Source organism: Sus scrofa, chromosome 15, assembly GCF_054392235.1.
Source record: "Sus scrofa isolate SSC_HxYL_T2T_F1_AM1 chromosome 15, Sscrofa_HxYL_maternal_Yorkshire_Landrace_v2.0, whole genome shotgun sequence".
Lineage (NCBI taxonomy): Eukaryota > Metazoa > Chordata > Mammalia > Artiodactyla > Suidae > Sus > Sus scrofa.
The window spans coordinates 140,808,032-140,831,155 of record NC_139397.1 but is presented as its reverse complement, the minus strand read 5'-3'; the positions used below and the strand labels follow the sequence as shown (position 1 = coordinate 140,831,155).

At 39.9% G+C, this 23,124-nt stretch overlaps 1 protein-coding gene across 50 annotated transcripts in view; it reads left to right on the top strand.

The window, feature by feature from the left end:
- The window catches only part of DOCK10 (dedicator of cytokinesis 10), a 276,098-nt gene that overhangs the window by 214,977 nt on the left and 37,997 nt on the right, over positions 1-23,124 (top strand). For 12 of the 50 annotated variants that reach the window (XM_021074816.2, XM_085001306.1, XM_003133687.7 and 9 more), the window contains exons 27-39: positions 982-1,053; positions 7,571-7,717; positions 10,954-11,037; positions 13,530-13,626; positions 15,857-15,901; positions 17,667-17,842; positions 17,970-18,086; positions 19,488-19,599; positions 20,316-20,437; positions 20,527-20,641; positions 20,727-20,793; positions 21,013-21,060; positions 21,560-21,661. In XM_021074816.2, the coding sequence (XP_020930475.2) occupies positions 982-1,053; positions 7,571-7,717; positions 10,954-11,037; positions 13,530-13,626; positions 15,857-15,901; positions 17,667-17,842; positions 17,970-18,086; positions 19,488-19,599; positions 20,316-20,437; positions 20,527-20,641; positions 20,727-20,793; positions 21,013-21,060; positions 21,560-21,661 (1,304 nt within the window). Of the gene's footprint in view, positions 1-981; positions 1,054-7,570; positions 7,718-10,953; positions 11,038-13,529; positions 13,627-15,856; positions 15,902-17,666; positions 17,843-17,969; positions 18,087-19,487; positions 19,600-20,315; positions 20,438-20,526; positions 20,642-20,726; positions 20,794-21,012; positions 21,061-21,547; positions 21,662-23,124 lie in introns of all 50 variants that reach the window. The other 38 variants (XM_085001312.1, XM_085001308.1, XM_021074807.2 and 35 more) reach the window with 6 other exon arrangements.

Genomic DNA, 23,124 nt, shown 5'->3' with positions numbered 1-23,124 from the left:
GATGTGTACTTTTTTATCTGGGCCAAGGAAGATCCTTAGACTCAAGAAAGAGGGGCTTCATCCTGTGTGGTGGTCTTCTCCAAATGCTCCCCTCCTGATTGGAAAAGGGATGATAGTAGCCAAGAGAAATAGCCTCTGGGAGCCTCCTACCTCCTCCCCTTCGGGACCTACCAGGATCCCTGGGAGCCCCACCTCAGGAGCTTGTAGGTTTATTCCTGGGCTTGCTTAGACCTCTTTCCTAAGTTCATTCTTCAGAGGGGAAGTCTGGTTGCCTGAGTGCAGCCCCAGACCCAAGGTGGGCAGAGGGACTGGTTTGTGGACAGCACTCGAATGGATGTAGGGGCTGAACAGTCACACCTGCACTGGGCCCCTCAAGTGTAGGGCAGAGGCTTGGTGAGAAGAGGGTGTGGGCCAGGGACCTTCTCTCCCTGTGTCCCCACACTCTGTACAACCTTCCAAGCTGTCAGGAAGTTATGTTTGTCAAGATAAGAGGATCCCATGTATTTTATTTAACACTTCATAAGCTTGACTTGGAACTTTTATTACACACATGGCTTCCATTTATACTTTTGCCTTTTTTATCCCTGAAAATGTTAGGGGTGGGCTTGCTGTGACAAACTTTTTTAACATTCAAAGTTTTGCTTAGTTTTGTTTAACTAAGTGAAACAAACGGAACACTTGATGAATAGGCATCTCCTTAGACAACTGTCTAATCAGCCATGTCGGGTAAACCAGGATCTTGTTTTAGTTTAAACAGTCTTTGAGATGACTGAGGGACAGAAATAGCTGGCATTTGCTTTCACCGACAGAACTTTTAAAGCTGATCCTAACATACTGGAGACATCTGTTATTCCTCTGATACACTTATTTCCAAAGAATGCATTTTAAGATAAGGATTTTATAATATCACACATTGGGGAGAAGGATCATTCTTTTGCCATAAGATAACAGATTTCTTGTCATCTTTCACTTTCCTAACAGCATTCCTGGTTCTTCTTTGCAATTATCCTGAAATCAATGGCACAGCACTTGATTGACACAAATAAAATTCAGGTAAGATCACAGATAATACAATAATATAAAACAATTACACTCATGAATATGCTCTCATTATTTCCATTTTTACTTGCTTTGTAAACCTTAGCAATTTATATTCATTTCCTTTTTTTTTTTTTTTTTTTTTGCTTTTTAGGGCCGCACCCGTGGCATATGGAGATTCCCAGGCTAGGGGTTGAATCAGAGCTGTAGCTGCCTGCCACAGCCACAGCCACAGCAATGCAGGATCTGAGCCACGTCTGCGAACTACACCAGAGCTCCCGCCCGGCAATGCCGGATCCTTAATCCACTGAGCAAGGCCAGGGATCAAACCTATATCCTCATGGATGCTAGTCAGATTCGTTAACCACTGAGCCACAACGGGAACGCCTTCATTTCCTTTTAAATGGGAGATAGGATTGTGTGTGTCCATACAGGTTCTTCAGAAGCAGATGCCGGGACAAAATTAGAAGTGCAGAATGGCTCCAAAGGCTAAGGGGGACAGGCAGAGGGACTTGGAAGGAGATGGCAAAGGAAGGAGAATTGGCTGGAAAGAGCCTGCCCTGTGGGCTGAGAGCAAAGAATGTTCATCAGAAAAGTCCTGCATTGAGCAGATGGTCTGCCTCTGATCCTTCTGGAAGTTCAGTTATTACTGAGAGAATGTGACCTTAGCATGAGTGTGTGAGTGGGTCCCAAAGACTTAGTAGCTACTTCATTCATCCCAGTAGATTTTGGGAATAGCTGAGTTAACACACATCCGTGGCTACCACCCATGGTCCACAGTCCACGACTTATACTACCTATTACATATGTTTATGAACCTGCTCCTCTCCAGTTCCCATGAGCCTCTCTTCCTGAAAGAACCCTTGTAAGACGGAGCCTAGTGCCATTAACTGTAACTCCTGTTACTATTGTCGGTCTCAGGAGCCTACATGGCTCTCATCGTCTCCCTCCTCTACCAGCCATTCTAGATTCCCCGCACCCTCAGCCCACAGCTCTGAAGGTCTCAGTGGCTTACCTGTATTGTGACCCAAACCCTCACTCCAAAGGGGCCCAGAGTGGTCTCAGCCTCTGGTCGTTATACTCAGACAAATGGGTAGAGAGGACCGAGAAGCACCCAAGTAAATCGCCTGAGATCCACGCATGTTTCTGTCTGTTCCCATTGTGAATCAGACCAAGGGGAAACCTCCAACATTGCCCCTCCCCCACAAAGAGACTAAATCAAACCATATTGCGTGGGGTGGGAGGGTGGTAGACAGCGATACTGTCTCCATTTGCATTGCTGGTCGGGGAGAGGCAGTGGCAGTGGCTTCCACTTGGCCTTCTCCACCGGGAGAGCTCCACAGGTCAAGCATCCACTGTGTTGTTACTCCCAATGCCAATTATGTCAAAACAAATTACACATTTGGAGCAGGTAAATGGCTATTGAGTGGACCTTTGGACTCAGTGGACCCATTGTTAACAGAACTTTAGGCAGGACTATTCCTGTAAGTTCCCACTCCAACTGGGTGGACATGATGGTGCTTTGGGTCTCCAGATAGCAATATCAACTAGGATCTTGTGTCCAGTAGTGCCTGAGATACCTGAGTATTCCCCTCTGCCTAGTGTAGTCACTTTCGAGAAGGACTGGTAGGGTCATTACGGTATATACTTACTATAGTATAGCAGGATGCTTTTTAGGGACCCTGCCTCCTCTTCCGTCAGTGTGTACCTGATCTGAAAGTTGACCCAGGTCCAGGAACAAAGAAAGGAATCATGGCTATTTATTGGCACAAACATCCTCATCTCCTGATCGTCCATTCTTGCTTTCTTGGTGGATGTTTAGCGTTGCTATTGTTTCTTGCTGCCTGCCTTGTCCCTGGGGATTCCACATATCATTAACCAGCTCTACAGCTCCAGAGGGTCAAGCACCCCTGGCTGCTCTCCAGACTTGCCATTTGTTATGATAATCGCAGCCCGCTGGCTCCTGGAGATTAAATACAATCACGGGGCCTCTCCTTATCCCAGGGCTGTTAGTGGCCAGCCCTGTGATTGCCTCTCTCACTTGCAGATGGAAGATGCCACTGGGTGGTCTTAGGGATGTCTATCCCCACTACCTTCTTAATGGCCTTGATGGATGGTGAATCTTCTGGGCCCATAGATCAATTCTTACATGCCCTTCTCTCTCTCCCTCTTTATGCCTTCCCCTATCATCTACCAGGGCCACTTAGGCATTTCTATTCTGCTTGAAATGAGCCATCTCCAGGATTCTAAGTGCCACCTAACAGTGAGTGAGTGGTCCTGATTGCGAGTGGTCCTAGTGGGGGGAGGTCCATCCCCTGAGTTCTCGTTTAAGCTTGTATCCTGACAAAGTGCCCTTATGTCAATGAATTTTAATTTATCCACTCTGACATTCTGGCCACCTTGTGATCAAACACCCTTAACATCCAGTCTCAATGGTATTCCCGCTGAGCTCCTGCTGGCACATGCCTGCTAATTCTTATAACTCCTTGAAGTATACTTTCTTCCTTACTTTATTAGGCCCAGCAGGTTCACGGCTGAGTTAAGCTGGGATTCAACCCCAGTTAAGGGCCTGGACTCCTGGAGCAGAGCTTCTGAAGGGTTTGCCTATTGCCCTACAGGGAGAGATCTTTGCAGTGTTCTCCCATGTGGGAGAAGGGCTGACTCTTAATAGGGACGGATGGGGTACTGAGGAGTCAGGAACGTCTGCCGAGCCACCATCCTTGGGTCATCCATCCACATGTCCCCATCCATGCTGCCAGAGCTCAGGCCTTTCCAAACATGGCTTTGGCATAAGCATAACAGACCTGGCTTGGCTGCACATTTAATCAGTCTGGTATTCCACGACTCTTAGTTCTGAAGTCCTATGTTTGCTTTCAGCTATGACTGCTCTCCCTCTTTTAGTGAGAAGACCCTCCTGTCTGGGAGGAAGAGAAAATCAAACATGAAGATAAGAATGATTCTGATCACTATTATTAAGCTATATCAGGAAACCTCAACGCTGTAATCCTTGCTCTGCCACCAACACGTTAGATGATAAAAGAAAAAAAAAAAGATACTTAACATCTCAGAGCCTGTTTTCCCATCTATAAAAAGAATTGATTGGACTAATATTCTTTACTTTCCACCAGTATGTGTCTGCTCAAATAGATGGGCCACGAAACACATTTATGAACAGCCTGAGAATAAAAGAACTGGGAGTTCCTATTGTGGCTCAGTGGTAAACCGACTAGCATCCATGAGGATACAGATTCAATCCCTGGCCTCGTTCAGTGGGTTAAGGATCTGGCGTTGCCATGAGCTGGGGTGTAGGTAGCAGCCTCGGCTCAAATCCTGCATTGCTGTGGCTCTGGTGTAGGCCTATAGCTGCAGCTTCAATTCAGCCCCTAGCCTAGAAACTTCCATATGCCACAGGTGTAGCCCTAAAAAGAAAAAAAAAAAAGAATAAAAGAACTCATCATGGATAGCAGTTTATCTTCACTGATTCAAGGTCTCACCCAGTTTTCTTCCAGGAGCACATGACCCTCCAATTCTCTAACCATTTCTAATAGTCGCAGAAGGAAAAGACTTTATAACATCATTTGGCTTGAAAGCATTCACAATAAAGCTTTTCGCATTTTTTGTTGTTGCTTTTTAATTGTGAAGAAGATGGCTTTCTCTTCTGTTAAAAAAAATTCCTTCATCAAGGAGATCTGAGGAAGTCTCGTCCTCTGAGAGGCAGGTAGACCCTCCCCGGCGCCCCTGCGGCCTTGTCCATGGTGAATTCCTCCTTACTGGGAACTGCTGCGTGTTCTCTCAACACTGAGCTCTAGTAGCAAAAGATTGCTTGTACACACCCTTCTGTCTCCCATCAGCCTCTTATCCCTAACATGCCTTCTGAGCCTGGTCCTCGTGACCTTTGCCAGTCCACAGCCCAGGTTCTCCAGTGCTTTCCTGCTCTGCTACTTGGGATCTGACTGTCTTGTCGCCTCACTCCCCTTCCTGCCCTGTCCTGAGACAGAAAATCCAGTTTTCGGTGCAGGAATTCTCCCACCTCAAGCCCTTGGGATAGACTTCCAGAGGTTAACTAATACTCATGAATCTACAGTCAGCATGTCTTGGAGTTAAGAGTGGGAGTGGGCCAGAGTTCCTTCAATGGCACAGCAGGATTGGAGTTATCCCTGGAGCACTGGGACACAGGTTCAATCCCTGGCCCAGCACAGTAGGTTAAGGATTCAGTGTGTTGCAACTGTGGCTCCAAAACTCCATATGGCGCAGGGCAGCCAAAAAAGGAAAACAATAAATAAAATAAGAGTAGGAGTAGGCCACAAGGGGAATTTGAAAGGAGGGCCAAAAGGGGAAGGAACAGAGGGAATTTCAAACGTCTGCGTGAAGAAAATGTTGGCAGTGATGTGTGTAGTGTATCTTCGAGGAGTAACACAATGGAGAGGAAAACTATAAATGTGCTTGATTGAAAAAGTGATTGTTGCTTTCATAGGTGAACTGTTTACCCCTATGTCCCAAGGTATATGGAACAGAATGAAATATGATGTATGTAGTTAAAGCCACTAGGTTTATTTGTGGTTAATTAAATTTGATTTCAACAACAAGCTTTAAATATATATAGTATAACCATGAGATCTTCAAAAATGCCTATACAGTGGAGTCCTGGTAAAATGGCTAAAAAAAAGCCAGTCCAAGCTAGCTCCAGCATCTGACAGTTAATCACTGTTTGTTCCATGCAGTTTCTGTAAGTTTAGCCTCCATGGTTTTTATTCTTGCACCCTGGAAGACTGGGTGCTCAGAATTTTAGAAAATATTGTTCAGCCTAATTCTTCATTTTCTGTATCGATCTATAATGAAAATATGAGTCTAATTTTAAAGTCAACATGTAAAGATGAATGAATCTTACCCATCTGATGCAAAGGGGCTGTGAAAACTCATCAAGTATAGACTGAGGTGAGAAATCTCAGCTGCCTGAAGCTTTCCCCTTATGTGCAGGAGCTCAAACAGGAGTGGATTCCTGGACCTGAAAGCAGTCTTTAGGGGCTTCTACAGTGTGTGTATTTTGTAATCTCATGGCAAGATCATTTTTTATCTTATGACAAAAGCATCTTGACCGGGAAGTCCTACCGGCACCTACTGTGGCAGATGCTAGGACCACTTTAAGACCAGCTATAAGATGAATGAGGTTTGAGCATCCAATGGAAAACATAATGACTTTAGTTGATAACCCTGTATTGTATAATTGAAATTAGCTAAGAGAGCAGAACGTAAATGTTCTCCCCCTCAAAATATGCATGTGAGCTGATGGGTGACTTAATTAACTAGATGGGAAGGAGTAATTCTTTCACAATCTACATGTGTATCAAAATACCACAGTGTATGCTTTAAATATCTTATAATTTTAAATGTAAATTATATCTCGATAAAATTGAAATGAAAATTTTAAAAGGACTATCTGGGATCACTACTCCTTAGAGGACATTTCAAACCAATATCTGTACTCATTCAATTATTCACTTACTTGTTTGTTAAAGTTGTTTATTAGAGAATTCCTAGTTTTAAAAAATCAAATAATTGACTTTTAAATTAAATAGAGAATTGTGTGTCAAAGCAAACGTAGAATAACATTCATTAAACTATAGTTATTTCCTGAGTATAGTTATTTCCCGAGAGGGAAGGGAGGGGAATTAAGATGTGAGAGGTTATATTTATTTATTTATTTGTCTTTGGTCTTTTTCTAGGGCATATGGAGGTTCCCAGGCTAGGGGTTTAATTGGATCTGTAGCCGCCAGCCTACAGCACAGCCACAGCAACGCGGGATCTGAGCCTCGTCTGCAACCTACACCACAGCTCTTGACAAAGCTAGATTCTTAACCCACAGAGCAAGGCCAGGGATCGAACCTGCAACCCCATGGTTCCTAGTCGGATTCGTTAACCACTGAGCCACCACGGGAACTCCAAGATGTGAGAGGTTATGAAAAAATTGTTACATTTCTACATTGTCTGAATAGTGTGCAATTCATATAATTTACTTTGTAATGAAAAAGTGAAAAATGTACTTCATAATGAAAAAGTGAAAAATGTAATGTAGAAGGAAACATTAAATGAAAATGATGGAAATTACCACCTTGAAATAAATTAAAAGTGCCTCTTTTTTTTTTTTTTTTTTTTCATGGCAGCACCCATGGTATGTGGAAGTTCCCAGGCTAGGGGTCTAATCAGAGCCACAGCTGCCGGCCTACACCACAGCCATGGCAATGCTGGATCCGAGCCTCGTCTGTGACCCACACCACAGCTCAGGACAGTGCCAGATCTTTAACCCACTGTGCAAGGCCAGGGATCAAACCCACATCCCCATGGATACTAGTCAGGCTCCTTTCCACTGAGCCACAATGGAAACTTCCAAAAGGGCTTCTATTTTATTATTGCTTTCAAGTTTTCAAAAGGACTCTTTTTGTTTCGATGATATTGGTAAGTCTTACAGTTTATATTTTCTAGGCTTAGTATTTCATAGGCTACATTATAAAGAAATAATCCATTCTCTCTGTAGCTTTCTCGGCCTCAAAGATTCCCTGAATCTTACCAAAATGAATTGGACAATCTTGTTATGGTCCTGTCTGACCATGTGACATGGAAAAACAAAGATGCACTTGAAGAAACAAGAAGGGCAAACCACAGCGTGGCCAGATTTCTTAAGGTAAAACTTCCATTCAAGATCATACTTCCTTTCAAGCTTCTGTGATAGTGGTTGTGAGATACACTAAGTGTTAATTGAGACACAGCATTATTTAGGATGAAGCATCCAAACTACCAGTATTAGATGAATATTTTCATCTATACATCTTTCCTGCTTTTTGATACTTTTTCCAATTTGGAGTCACATAGAACAAAAACCAAGGTTAGAGAAACACTTGAGTGTTGCCAAATGTAGTACTTCTAAGTATTTTCAAAGAGAAAAATGAGATTCTCTAAAGGAGAAGCTGCACTGCAGCAATATTATCCTGTTAGGCATTTCTGTCCTAGAAGTGATATTTTGAACCAGGTATAGCTCTAACAGTGATGCCAGATAGCCACTTTAGGAAAACTTTTGGGAACTTAGCATTTGTGTTATATTACCTTGATGCTCTTTTTTACGTGATGGAAATATTATGCATTAATCGCATTAAAGGAAAATTATCAATTGAGCAACATAAAGCGGATATATATGTGTGTGTGTATATATGTTTACACACATATATTTAACAATATTTCTTTGAATTATAGGTATTCATATTGAATTGAGAAGAAAAATATGCTTAAGCCAAAAGAAAGCTAATGTAGAATATCACTTAACTGGAAATACTTTCAACCTGAAACATGATATTTTCTTCTATTCCTTCTTTTTCTCAACTATTGTAAACTTGGTGAAGCCACGTTTCTTATTTCTTTACAATAGACATCAGAATAGGTGTGAGAATTTATAAATACATACTAATAACATAAAGCTAAGAGGCTATGTCCATAAACAAAAAATTAGCCCAAATTGTCTTTGGTAAGTTTTAATCCAGTCTAATTTCTTTTTTAATGTGTTACAGACTATTTCAAACATGTGTACTGTATTTGTTCTCATCTTGAATTTTTTTTTTCAGTAGTTTGCCTCTTATTTTTGCTTTTTTCTTGCTTCCAGAAAAAGAAAGAAACAATCAGGGTTAAGAAGGAAGAGAGTAAAGGAGAAAAAAAAAATACTTTAGTTTTCTACCATATTTTAAGACCTATGAGAATAAAGTTGATTACCATGCTAGTAGTTTATTTGAAGTGCTTGATGGAGAAGGAAATTTGGAAAAAATGACACACTGTCCAGTTTGTAAGCAAATTATATTTAAGAAACATCTGCAATATTCTTCCCTAACTTGCAAAATGAAACAAAACAAACAAACAAACAAAATGTTGCATAAGCAAGTTTCTTAAAAAGGACCCTCTTTGGCTTAATGCTCTGTATTTATTAGAATAAATATATGTCTTTCCTGGAGCTCATTTATGCACCGGTTGCTTCTGGTGGTGCATAAACGAGTGTTCAACATGAGGGCAAATTAAAAGTGTCCAAGATGAAAAAAGTCACAAAGTATAAAGCTAAGGGTGATACCAGTGGTTTGGTGAAGTCTGTGAGTAAAAAGTATGTATTTACAACAGATAAACAAATATGTAGATTCATGAACTGAAAACTGAAAACAGTACTTTTATGTGATGTTTAAAATGGAAACGTTAATATATTGTACATTAAAAAATCCATTGTTCAAGCATTGTTTTCAAATTGTAGTCTTGATGGAATTTATTTGATATAGAAAGCTTAAGAAAACTCTGTAAAAATTATTAGATACATCATCTTAACTAGAAGAGAAAAAGGGAAAGGGAGAAAAAGTGATTTTTTTAGTATAAAATTGTATCTTTCAAGTTGAGACTTTCTACTGGATGTACTACCTATAAAAGATTTTATGCCCAGTCCTTTCTGAGAAAAGAAATTTGTTTGTCGCATTGAGGAGAGATTAAGAAATGCAAAGCCTGAAGTTCCCATCGTGGCTCAGCTGTTAACAAACCTGACTGGCATCCATGAGGATGCAGGTTCAATCTCTGGCCTCACTCAGTGGGTTAAGGATCTAGCGTTGCCATGAGCTGTGGTGTAGGTCGCAGACAAGGCTCAGATCCTGCATTGCTGTGGCCCTGGTGTAAACTGACAGCTACAGCTCCAATTGAACCCCTCGCCTGGGAACCTCCATATGCCATGAGTGCAGCCCTAAAAAAGACAGAAAGACAAAAAGAAAAAAGAAATGAAATGAAATGAAAAGCCATGGGAGTTCCTTGGTGGCTCATTGGGTTAAGGATCCAGCATATACATTCTGTGGCTTGGGTCACAGCTGTGGCTCAGGTTAGACTCCTGGCCCAAGAACTTCTGTACGCTGTAGATGCAGCCAAAAAAAGGAAGAAAAGATAGAAATGCAAAGCCATTACAATGAACCACACTGAACTCTTTGGATAAGAAAGAAGCCTTCTGTACTGAATGGTGTAGCAGCTGAGAAATTCACCATGTGGTAGGTGTGCTCACACACGTGGGTGGATCAAATGAAACGCACACACAGGGATGACCTCCATAGGCCATCCTGTTAGAGCAATTCCCCAATATATCACTTCAGTAAAGATGGTCCATGCCTCCCTCACACTTTTTCAGTGCAATCATTGGCCACTGTAGCTTGGTTACCGGTTGCATGGCCATTGGTCTTTGGGAGAGAGAACGGGTGCTGTGCCAACTTGGATGCTTACCTGATTCCTCCAACCCCAGAGACTCTTTAAGACTCGCCTTGTTACAGTTAAGAGAGTTTGAAGACAGAATAAGAGACATAGTGAGCAGCTCACTGATAGAAATCTGAGGATCTCTTCCCTTCACTCTTCAAATTCAAGCTGCCTTGGCTGAAAAGAAAAGCTGTTCTGATGAAGGAGGCCAGTGAGATTTTGGAAAGTTTTCCTGATCTGACGCTGCCACCCCTGTCCCTACTGGATTTTGTACAGCAAAGGATCTTCACCTGAGGAACTGTGGAATCGAACTATTAAAAAAAAACAGTAATAAAATATAACTAAGTGGTTTGAAAAATAGACAAGAAAATGCTAAAACTTTATTAAAAGGAAAGGGCAATAATAATTCATTGCAAAGCTCCAAGAGCTGCTTTAGGAAATTGATAAGTATGGGTTTGTAACTTTCTGGTATGTGTATTATATCTAGTATTTTAATTAATTGTCATGTGGATGAGTGCTAAGTATATTGCAGAGATTTTTAAAACATTTATTATACACCACATTTAGTTAAACGTGATTTTACTTTCATATATTTACATATCTTTCCTAACATTTCTAATGATCCTTAAAGTAAAAATGTCTGAATTTAGAATTTTATTTTATTTTTAGCGCTGCTTTACATTTATGGACCGAGGTTTTGTGTTTAAAATGGTTAACAACTACATCAGCATGTTCTCCTCTGGTGATCCCAAGGTAAGAACCACGTGCAGGAGTGACTACTTTCTAAACTGTTGCATGATAAACAAACTGGCAGCTGTATATATCTGTCTAAGGCAATAACCTACCCATTCTCTATATCAAAAACTAATTTCTATACCAATGAGAGGGAGCCTTTTAAAATGATTCATCTGCAAAGTAAGACTCCCAAGTCCTTCCTTCATGGGGGACAATGGAGTGTGAAATGTTTGCATTTCACTTCCCTGAAAGGAGTGGTTCTTTCCAGCTGCAATTCTTGAGCCTCAGGTTTGCTCGGAACTGTCTTGGTTTTAGCACTGAAGGTCTCACTTCCATGGAAACCTTCTCTCTTGGGCAAAACAGGACATTTGATCACCCTGCCTAAAAAGAGGGTATGTGTTGGAAGATTGGAAACAGTACTGTCTAGAGGGCAGGTTCTCAAAGTCAGGTTCTTGGACCAGTCATCTCAGAACTGAGCGCCCACAGGGGGGCCAGAAATCTATATTGCAGCACGACTTCTAGGTGATTCCTGTGCACTGTCAAGTTTGAGAACCACTGAGCTGTATCCTATAGAATACGTTAGAAGCAAATCAGACTGGAAATGGGTCAGATCATGAAAGTTGTATCAGTTAAGGTTCTTTGTGTTACAAGCAAGAGAAACCTACTCCAATTTAAGCAAAAAGGCATTTTCTGGCAAGGATGTTTGGAGTAAATAGCACTGATGACTCTGGAGAACTAGTCTTGGGAAAGAGTTGGAACCAAGGTACTGCCAGGGCACAAGAGTAACTACGAAGAAGAAACCAGTGGCCAAGTTCTGCTGCTGCTTAAATAATCAAATGGGGCCATTTTCTCCCTCTTAACACTCTGCTGAAGATTTACATTCCATGGAGTTCCTGTCATGGCTCAGCGGTTAACAAATCCAACTGGTATCCATAAGGACACAGGTTCAATCCCTGGCCTCGCTCGGTGGGTTAAGGATCTGGTGTTGCTGTGAGCTGTGATGTAGGTTGCAGACTTAGCTCGAATCCTGTGTTGCTGTGGCGTATGTCGGCCGGCAGCTACAGCTCCAATTCAGCCCCTATTCGACCCCCTGGGAACCTCCATATGCCACAGGTACAGCCCTAAAAAAGACAAACTAAAAATAAAAATTAAAGAAAGATTGACATTCCAGTGAGGAAGTCTCTGACCACCTTGCTGTGGGTCACATGCCTGCCTCTAGGGGAGGGAAGATGGGCACGTAAATTCGTAGTTCCCCATTAACCTTTGCTTTTTGGAAGGAAGATAAGTTCCCAAGGGGAAATCATCTAGGTTTGGGGAAAGAATAATGAATATAGAAAGGCCAAACCAAATAATCTTGTTGGAGTCTTTCATGCCATGCTTAGGGGGCTGAACATTATTTTATAGCCGTGGAGATTTACTTTAGGCTAGGAGAGTTACATGATTATGTCATTTGGCTTTGAGAATCCAATTCTCTTTGTAAATATTTTTGGAAAGAATCTTCGTTAGTGCTCCAGTCATGCATGAAATTTGCAGAATATCCTTTTCAGTATAATTCTAGTAGACCTAAATGATATATTTTTTTCAAAGACCAAACAGAATATACTCAATAGAGAATAACTGACATGTAGTTTAATTATGCTCCTGTTCACTTTGATGTACAAAGGATTAAGTCAAATACTACTCTTGTTTGAGACAGCAGTGTTTAAATTATCCACTGAAGGTGCCACAGCACGTAATGCTAAAATATTTGAGCAAATGGAATCTCTTTTATTCTGTTAGCTGATATTAGTGAATACAGGGAACGCAATCTAACTGAGTCTTAAAAAGTGATTGCTTAGTTTGCATGACAATGAAAATAGAATGGTTATGAATGTGCTAATTGTTCTTATTTATCTGGTTGTATTAAGTTGTCCTAGACCATGTCTGCACCCCATTTATCAAAATAATCATCAAAATATTGTCAAAAACACAGGCCTCTTTGCAAGGGCAGGGAAGAGGTAGAATTAGATAATATGCTCCGAGAATAAATGACGTTTGGAAAGAGATTCACTCTAATTTTAGGTTATCTGCACCACTCTCTTCCCTGGTGTTGAATCTTAGGCGTTGATTGGCATGATTTGTTTTTTGAGCTAAGTATAGTTGTAGAGCTCTGTATGTGTGGTAAGGCACTGGGTTTTTTGGTTTTGTTTTGTTTTGTTTTGTTTTTCAGAATAAACATGCTATGATATGTACTAAAATAAATGAAAAATACAACTCAGATTGTATCTCATAGAAACTCAATGTAGGCTGCAAATTGGATCATTTCCTGAATAGGTCTTGACCGATTTCCAAAAATAAGGAGCCTGACTACATTTCCCACTTCAGAGGGGACAAAATCTTTTAAACTTAACAATTACCCGGTAGTCACACCGAAGTAACTCCATCTTCTTTTTAGATAAAAGATTCAAGTGCTGCTTTTTATTAACTTCCTTAGTGTATGAATAATAGTCCTTCCTTTGCCTCTTTTTCAGATCTTATGCCAGTTTAAATTTGATTTTCTTCAAGAAGTATGTCAGCATGAACACTTTATTCCTTTGTGTCTTCCTATAAGATCTGCAAACATTCCAGGTAATAATTCCCAGTATTTTTTTTTTTTTTTTTTTTTTTTTTGTCTTTTTAGGGCCACACTTGTGGCATATGGAGATTCCCAGGCTATGGATCCAATCGGAGCTGTAGCCGCTGGCCTACACCACAGCCACAGTAAGGCCAGAGCCATCTAAGCGACATCTGCAACCTATACCATAGCACACGGCAATACCGGATCCTTAACTCGCTGAGCAAGGCCAGGGATCGAATTCGAGTCCTCATGGATACTAGTCAGGTTCATTACCGCTGGGCCACGATGGGAACTCCCAATTCCAAGAATTTTTTTTTTTTTTTTTTTTTTTTTTTTTTTTTGTCTATTTGTTATTTCTTGGGCCACTTTCGCGGCTCATGGAGGTTCCCAGGCTAGGGGTCTAATCGGAGCTGTAGCCACAGGCCTACGCCAGAGCCACAGCAACGCGGGATCCGAGCCGCGTCTGCAACCTACACCACAGCTCACGGCAACGCCGGATCGTTAACCCACTGAGGAAGGCCAGGGACCAAACCCGCAACCTCATGGTTCCTAGTCGGATTCGTTAACCACTGCGCCACGACAGGAACTCCCCAACTCCAAGAATTTTTATCACTTCCTACAAAGTGAATACTTCTGTTCGTTCGCTTTTTCTAAAGCTTTTGTTTGCTTATCATTTTCCTATTTCCTCGGTCTTGGTTTTGTCTGAAGTTGTCACATGGGCATTAAATCAGATTAAAATGCAGAAAGATTAGTGGCATGTGGCAAAGAATACAGTTCTGTACTTCTCAGTTTTTGTCTATGCTTCCTTTTTCGTTAACGAGAAGGCCAACAAACCATAAAATTGGTGCTTGTAAACCAAAGGATTTTTAACCTAGAGCCATACCTTCTTTCACCATACTGGCTCTAAAAGACTTTTTTTTTATTTTGAGAGACATAAAATTACAGGGAGGAAAAAAAGTTACACTTTGTGAGTATAACTATTTAAAATTATCAGTCATCAGTGTGTGTATGTTAAAATGCAATTCCTCAAAATGAGTTTTATATAAAGAAAACGTACCTTGAAAGCGAGGAAGGCAGGCAGGCATGTGGGTATCAAATATTTTCAATGATACCTCTGGTTCAGAAAGAGGCAGAGATGGGCGCGCAGGTAAAAATGGGGCTTCACCTTTTGTTTACTACACTTACTGTAGTATAAATGGTCTACTGACAAGAGTTTCACGTATCGCTTTTGTTAAAAAATATATTTACACACATGTCAGGGTGATCATGGTCGAGAAGGAGCATCACCCATCTAGACATCAGAAACCACGCAAACACTGAGCCACAGAGACAATCCAAAAACGATTTATAAGCAACATATTTTCCTTCTACTTCATAATGTATACATGTATCAAATCATGCTGAACACCTGACACTAATACAATGTTAGATGTCGGTTCCACCTCAATAAAATAAATAAATTGATATTGATTAATTAAACACTTTACTTTTAAGCAGTGAGTACATTACAAGGAGCAGTTTTGATATTCATGGCAAGCAGAAACCTAGATGGTAAAGAACCTCTGGATCACAGCTTGCAGTAATATTGGAGGAAAAAAACAAGTAATGTGCATTATCAAGCCTCTAAACGTTTTGTCATGTGACTCTGAAATAGAAGCTGTAAACAGTATTCCATTATTTGTCTAACTTAATGAAACTCATTTCATCCAAATGCCTTCGTAGACTAAAGGATAGAAACGAATTTCTGACTGTAACATTTTTAGTTGTTTGTTTTGTTTCACTTGTATGAACTAGCACCAAGTTATGACTGGGATAGGCAGGCTGGTTAAGACATACTAGAGGAGCAAACCTGTTTGTGTCATTTGGATTCTAGTTGTTTACTATGTGTCAGTAGCTCAGAAAAGTCCTGATAGTCTACTTTTGGAGATCTGATATTATTAATAGCGAACATAAAAATATGTTTTGTAGGGAGCAGATTTCTGATAGAAAAATAGACGCCCAAGAAGAAGGCTAAGAATTAAGATAATTCTGTTCATGGCATTCTTTTTTTAAGGAAAGAAGTAAACAATCTGAGGTACTTGTCTTGAAAAACAAAGCTTTCTTAAAGGGACTTACCCTTATATTTAGGACAGTATATTTACTTTTTCAGTATAAATTACTCACAGTTAATTACTCACAGTTAATGAGTGATTTTTCTGACTGTATATATCTGAATTTCTTGTTTATTTATGTTAAATCCAGATCCTTTGACACCTTCAGAGTCAATACAAGAGTTACATGCATCAGGTAAATAATGTTATTTTATATCGCATTTTATCTGAGTATTAGTAACTACATCATAATTTGATGATATCAAAGGGTTCAAATTTCCAGTTTCCAGAATGCTAATAAGAAGCCACATATTTAATATCAAAATACTAAAAAAGCTGATTGAACTTTTCTGTTATCACAGATAATTAAATGCTTCCCCAACTTTAATTCTTCTATACTTTATTCCCCAGAGCTTGGCTTTATTTTAATTTCCCTAAGCATCTGAAATTTCCCTAGAGTGTATATAAATAAAATTCCAAATCATATGTAGTAGCTGCTTGTTCAGTGGAACTAGCTTTATATGATATAATTCTGTCAATAAACCACAGCCTGGTTCAAGCCATTCTCTCAAGATTGAGGTTGATTAGAATCCCATGAATTTACTTTTACCCCAAACAAGTTCATAACCTAAAAGAATCTGAACAATTTTTTTTCAAGCCAGAGGTTGGGAATTTGATAGTTTTGTTTTCTTTCTGGCCCCTAGCTATTACTCAGTATTTCATGGAAAAATTTATTTCACCTGACTCAGCCCTTTGATCTCAGTGTCCTGAACTTAACACATTCCCTTACTTCTGCTTTATGCAGCCTCCTCAAGGACTGAAAAAATCAATATGTTTAATTTGCACCTGGTTGGTTATGACCTGGAATATTCCTAATGGGTAATCCTAAGGATTAAAGGAGATAAGGCTTGTAAAGTGCTTAGGCCTAGTGTTGGCATCCAATCCATATTCCATGAGTGGACACTAGTCTTGTTATTAACAATTAGATTTAAGAAGCACGTGGATGATTCTGAATAAATGCATTATCACTGGAAATCTTAACATTCCTTTCTGTGTAATTCAGACTCAAAATTGTGCGGCCCCCTTTGGTTTTTCCTCTCTCTTTGCTCCTTCACATCCTGCAGCGCCCCCCTCTCTGGGTGATTTTACTCCTGATGCTTGGGTCCCACTTCCCCAGGTCCAGACCTCTTCTCACCTCCTCCCTCTGTTGCTACAGCCTCCTGGATTGAAGCTGTCACCCCACATCTCTCTACAATCTTATTCATCTCTAGCCGGTAATATTAATGAATCAATAAAGCACAGGTCTGATTGGGCCACTCTCTCGAAGCTGTCAGTGACTTAACATTTCCTACAGAATTCAGTGCACATGGTAAAGGAACCTAGATGCCAGCTTAGGAATATGTACTAGAATTTCTCCCTCATCCAGCCTCATCCATCTAGGCAAAGCAGGCCCAGATAGCAGGCCCAATCTATCTCTCAAGTCTTACTTCTTGCCATTCCAAATCTGGCTGCTGGACTTACTGGTCTTCCCCAAACCTGTGCCCCCAGAAGTCTATGCAATCAAAATCCATCCCTTCTCCCTGCAACCCCCCACTGCCTCCAGCTGCCCGCCCAACTCTCTGCATCTCCAAGCCTTAAGCATCCTCAAAGGCCCATCTCAACATCTTCCTCCTGCTTCCTGATTCCTCCAGATAGAAAATAAGCTTTTCTCCTCTCAACTCCTATAATACGGTAGACACACCACTTTTATGGAATTTAGCATTTGACGCTGAGTACTCTTCGAAGTAGCATACACGGAATACTTGACGGAATGCTTCTTTTCGTCTCTGTAGCAAGACTGCTTGCTTACCTGAATCCCTCCTAGTAGAGAGAGGGGTTGAGAGTTGTTTGCTAAATCTCACTAGATTATAAAGTGACCGTTGGATTTTCAATAACATGATCTCTTTGCCTACCTCACAAAGATATGCCTGAATATTCAATCACGAATGAATTTTGCCGCAAACACTTCTTAATTGGAATTTTGCTCCGAGAGGTTGGCTTTGCTCTGCAGGAAGACCAAGATGTAAGGCACTTGGCTTTAGCAGTCCTAAAAAATCTAATGGCTAAGCATTCATTTGATGATCGATACAGAGAACCAGTAAGTGATCTTCCTTCCTCCTTTCCCTAAACACCATTTAATGGTTCACTGCATTAAATGCATTATCAGGCCAACCAGGCTATTGATTTTGATGTGAATCATGTCTTTTGGCTACTTTTCCATCTAGGCAAAGCAGGCCCAGATAGCAAGTTTATACATGCCCCTCTATGGTATGCTTCTGGACAATATGCCAAGGATTTACCTGAAGGACCTGTATCCTTTTACCATCAATACATCGAATCAGGTAAGTTTGCATAATATTCCAAGTGTCTATTTGAATAAATTGTTTGCCTTTTTTGTATGTTTGCCCTACATAACTATTTTCCTGCACCTGTGAGCAAGGGACAGATAAAATAGCGCTTCTTGCTCGGTGTTTTGATGCATTTGCATCGTATTATTTGTTCCAGGTTGGTCACTAACCAGGTTGGCCTGCCACTTGTCCATCTCTTTAGCATGTTGTTTTCATTTTCCTTTGTTCTCTTCACTGTCTTCCCGTTTGCACAGATGCCTCTGTTGCATTCATGACCTCATGACCTATATACCCTTTCGCACATCGGCTTTAGGCCCACCTGGTGTCCGTAGAGCCAAGTGCCTTATTTGTAGTCATAGTCTAGGATTGGCCTGTCATCCTAGTGACCATACAATAACCCACTTGAGATCTGTTGCCTGTGTTCAAATCCCAGACTAGCCACATTGCTGAATCCAGTAATTTTGCAGGAGATTACCATCTAGAAGTCAGGAGCTATGCCTTTGGAATTTTTTTTTTTTTTTTTTTGGACTTTGTTGCAATTCCATGACAATCAGTTACTCTCTATGTGACCTTCGGGAATTATTCAACGTCTTTAAGCCTCTGCCTCATTTATAAAATGAGATGGATTATCTCCACCCCAGGATTCTTATGAGGATTAAACTGTGTAATAGAAAACACTCATCATAGAGACTGGCACATAATAAGTACTTAAAATCTTGTTTTTAACAATAGTACTATACATGACAACCCATGATAATAATGTTACATAATTTACAATATAATCAGTGAATTTATGGTATCACTGATAGGTAGAGTCTAAAAAAATACAACAAACTAGTGAATATAACAAAAAAAGAAGCAGATTCACAAATAAAGAGAATAAACTATTGGTTCCCCTAGGGAGAGGGAGAGGACGAGGGGCAATAAAGGAGTAGGAGATTAAGAGATAGAAACTAGTGTGTATAAAATGAGCTACAAGGATATACTGTACAACACAAGGAATATAGCCAGTATTTTATAATAACTATAAATGCAGTATAGCATTTTAAAATTATGAATCACTGTGTTGTATACCTGTAACTCATATGGTATTGTACATCAACTGCACTTCAATTAACTTTTTATAATCTGCATTTATCAATAACTACTCTGGTTATTTAGTCTGTATGGAAAAGATAGTTTCCACGACATTGTTAAAAAAATTTAAATCACTTAAGAAATCTTGTGACTAAGAGTACAGTTTGATGATATGCATTTTCACTGCCTACTTTGACTGGACTCTAAACGATCAAATCACATATCATCTAGTTGAAAGTGCAGTGAAGAAGGCATATGTGGGTTTACAATGTTGAAATATGACAGTTCTCACTAATCCCTTCTGTGCTTTGAATCCAGGGGTCTAGAGACGACCTCAGCACCAATGGAGGATTCCAAGCCCAGTCAGCTATGAAACATGCAAACTCTGTGGATACATCATTTTCCAAAGATGTTTTAAATTCCATAGCAGGTACTTCAGATCTCCTGGAACTTGTGTTGAACACCCATCTGTGTTTACATTGTATATATCACTGTGCTTTTTACCCACTCCATAGCTCATTATACATAATCTATGTGGCAAACTATACCACATTCATATGGCCGAAGAGTCTTGATACATGTTTCTTTAAATGCCGTCCAGCAACTTCCTCTTTTACTTAGAGTTCATTTTTTACTTACATCAAGGAGCAGTCTGCTCTGATGTTATCATAATTGTTTCCTTCTGGAAACACTCTTGAAGTTTTTCATTGCATACCGCGTTTTAAAATATAATAGCTCTTCAACTTTGAAGATTATTTTTAAGAACGATTTTGGAAATGTCATCTTAATTTCTTATAGACAGTCAAAAATTGAAAGCTTCTTCCCCAAAAGCATCCTTAGGAATTTTTATTAAGCGTTTTGAAATAGAAACTTTCTTTAAAAGGCTTTTAAAGAAATCAAAGGAACACACTTTATTTCCAGTTATAATGGTTTAAATGTTCCTAAATCTTTAATGCTGGCATGGTTGTTGTAACAATATTTTAAAAGTTGCATATCTTTAATGTCAACCCAGACTCTGTTATGTCAACCTGTCACAGTACTGCTGCCTCTTGGATGATCAGCATCCTTTTGGTTGATCGTCTTAGCTTTCTGTGTGTGTGTCCATGCATCTCATTATCATCTGTGTGCTGTGGCTTGTGTTTACAGCATTTTCATCAATAGCTATTTCTACAGTAAACCATGCTGATTCCAGAGCTTCGTTAGCAAGTCTTGACTCCAACCCAAGTACCAATGAGAAGAGCAGTGAGAAAACCGACAACTGTGAAAAGGTACGGCTTCCCTCCCAAACCTACTGAGCATGGTAGGCGTCAGCAACCTCCTAGTCTTACTCAAGTCTTGCTGGTTCTTTAATTCCCAGATTCCAAGGCCCTTGTCCCTGATAGGCTCAACTCTTCGATTTGACAAGTTAGATCAGGCGGAAACCAGGAGTCTACTTATGTGCTTTCTTCACATTATGAAAACAATTTCAGAGGGTAAAGAGAGCCCTTTAAAATTAATTAAATTTTTTTTATAATTTAAACTTAAAAAGTCTCACGCTGCTTTGGTAATTCCTTTCAGAGACTCTAATTGCCTACTGGCAAAGAGCCCCCAGTCCAGAGGTGTCCGACTTCTTCAGCATCTTGGAGTAAGTTTTATAGTTGACTACTTAAAATTTCTTTCTAGAACCTTCAACATATTTTAGTGTACCATTTTTCATTCTAAGTACCATATGGTGAATTACCTATCAATAATAATCAGTAAACTATTTAAAGAAAACAATATTTTTCTTTTAAGGTATTGGATGAACACTTTGTATAAATAAAAAGGCATAAATAATTAGAATGTGATTTTTTTTTCTTTCTAGGGTTTGTCTTCAAAATTTCAGATACCTAGGAAAACGTAATATAATAAGGTAATTATTTTAAATTCCAAAAAGTCAGTTGAATCTTTTAAAAAGAATTATGATTTATTGTCAATGTATTAGGTTAGACTTATATGTTAGAAATCTTAAAATGCAAATAAAGTTTATTAGGTCGACCTCACGTTAGACTTGGAAGTTTGACAATTCCCCTATACCCAGAGTAGATCTGGGAATAGTTAAGCTGTCTGGAGGAAAAGCATAAAACACATATCTCTGAATGGAAACCCTTCATGTATCTTCTCAACTAATTTGTCTATCTTTATGTGAATACAACTTGAAAGATACCTATTGAAGAAAATAATTCCAATTTTCTTAATTACTTCAAGAAAATAACTGCCATAAGCCCCTCACACCTCCCTTAAACCCCCAATTTCCCATTTCCAGAAGAAAATATGATTATATTTTCCATAGCCTGTGAACTATGTCACTGTTACATAATCACTCTGTCAGTTGCCCTTTTTATTCCTTATAAATTCAGTTTTCCTTGCAGAAAAATTGCTGCTGCATTTAAATTTGTGCAGTCCACCCAGAACAACGGAACTCTCAAAGGATCTAATCCTTCCTGCCAAACTTCAGGCCTCTTGCCACAATGGTAATGTCACATTTGCTTGATATTTAAAATTATATTGTGAGTGTTTATGTATGTAGGATGTGGATACACACATATGCACACACATCCATAGATATTCATATAAACACAGATAACTAAACCAAACACAGATTTCAAGTCACTCTCTATATTTCTCTGAAAAAACTTCATAGGTACTTCCCTATCTTCCCCACTAGCTTGTAAAGGCCTAAGAAGCAAGGATTATGCCTTATTTATGCACATCTGTACGCAGTACCTTGCATAGAATGAGGGTCAGTGAGTATCTTGAACCTGAGAAGACGTATTTCTAATAAATGCCTATGTTGATGTTTGCTAATCCTCTAGCGACAAAGTAAAATATGGGATGGGATCTCCCTCTTCCTTTCAGTAAGGATAATATTTTAGCAGTATTCTTAGGGTTTAAAGCCGCACCTGAGGCATGTGGAAGTTCTCAGACCAGAGATTGAACCCGTGCCACTGCAGTGGCCCCAGGCCACTGCAGATCCTTAACCTGCTGCACCACATGGGAACTCCCTCAAAGTATTTTTGCAAGAGTCAAATGCAATAAGGAAGCATGGCTGGCCCCATAAATTCATTTTAGATTTTTCAGTCCTCAGACTGATTGAACTAGTATATAAAACCTAGGGTCACCCTTCATTAACCTACCCTCCAGGAAACATTGGCCCTGAAATCCTACCTAAGAGCTCTTCTGGGTTTAGCAAATCAGAATTCTTGGCTAAAATTTTCTCTTGTTTGATGTATTCTCCTCAAGGGTATCATAACAATATATAATATGAAAATGGCTCTATTTTTTAAAGAGTTTTAGAAAGAAATATGAAAGTAGTAGCCAATAAATCAGAGACTAAATGTTGCCTCTTTAGCCACAGGGACCCTTTGAAATGCCCCCCTTAGGACAAAGCAAATGAAAACATGTAATGGGCATGTTTTTGCAAATGGTAGTAGAATAAAGGACTTTAAACAGTGACTTTCCACATTTAATGGCCTTGGTAACCCACCTGAGGTCACTGCACTTTTGTAGATGTTTGGTGGACTAGATATCAAACTCCTCCCCAATCCATGTGGGCAGGTGCTGGTCATTCCCCTGCTTCTCCTCCCAGAAACCACAGCTTTTCCTCCAAGAATTCCAGACTGAAGTAAACGCACAACCTGGAGGCATACAGCCCCAAACCCAATCATCTTTGTAGCTGAAGGAATGGCTCAGACCCTCTTGGCTGTTGAAAGCCAAATTCAGATCTCCAGGGCCCCGAGCCATCCAGAGCATTTGATTTAGCCAGAACCAAATCAACCTTGGAAGTAAGACAGAGAGAAAATTGTTCCTTCTTTTTTAGGCTTGACTCTTCAGGAGCTCCTATTGCCTTCTTTCTTCAAAGAAATGTGCTATGACTTTGCCCAAATGAGAGCTTAAGTGGAAGTCAGAAATGGGAAGTATTCCTGCTTCTGCAAAA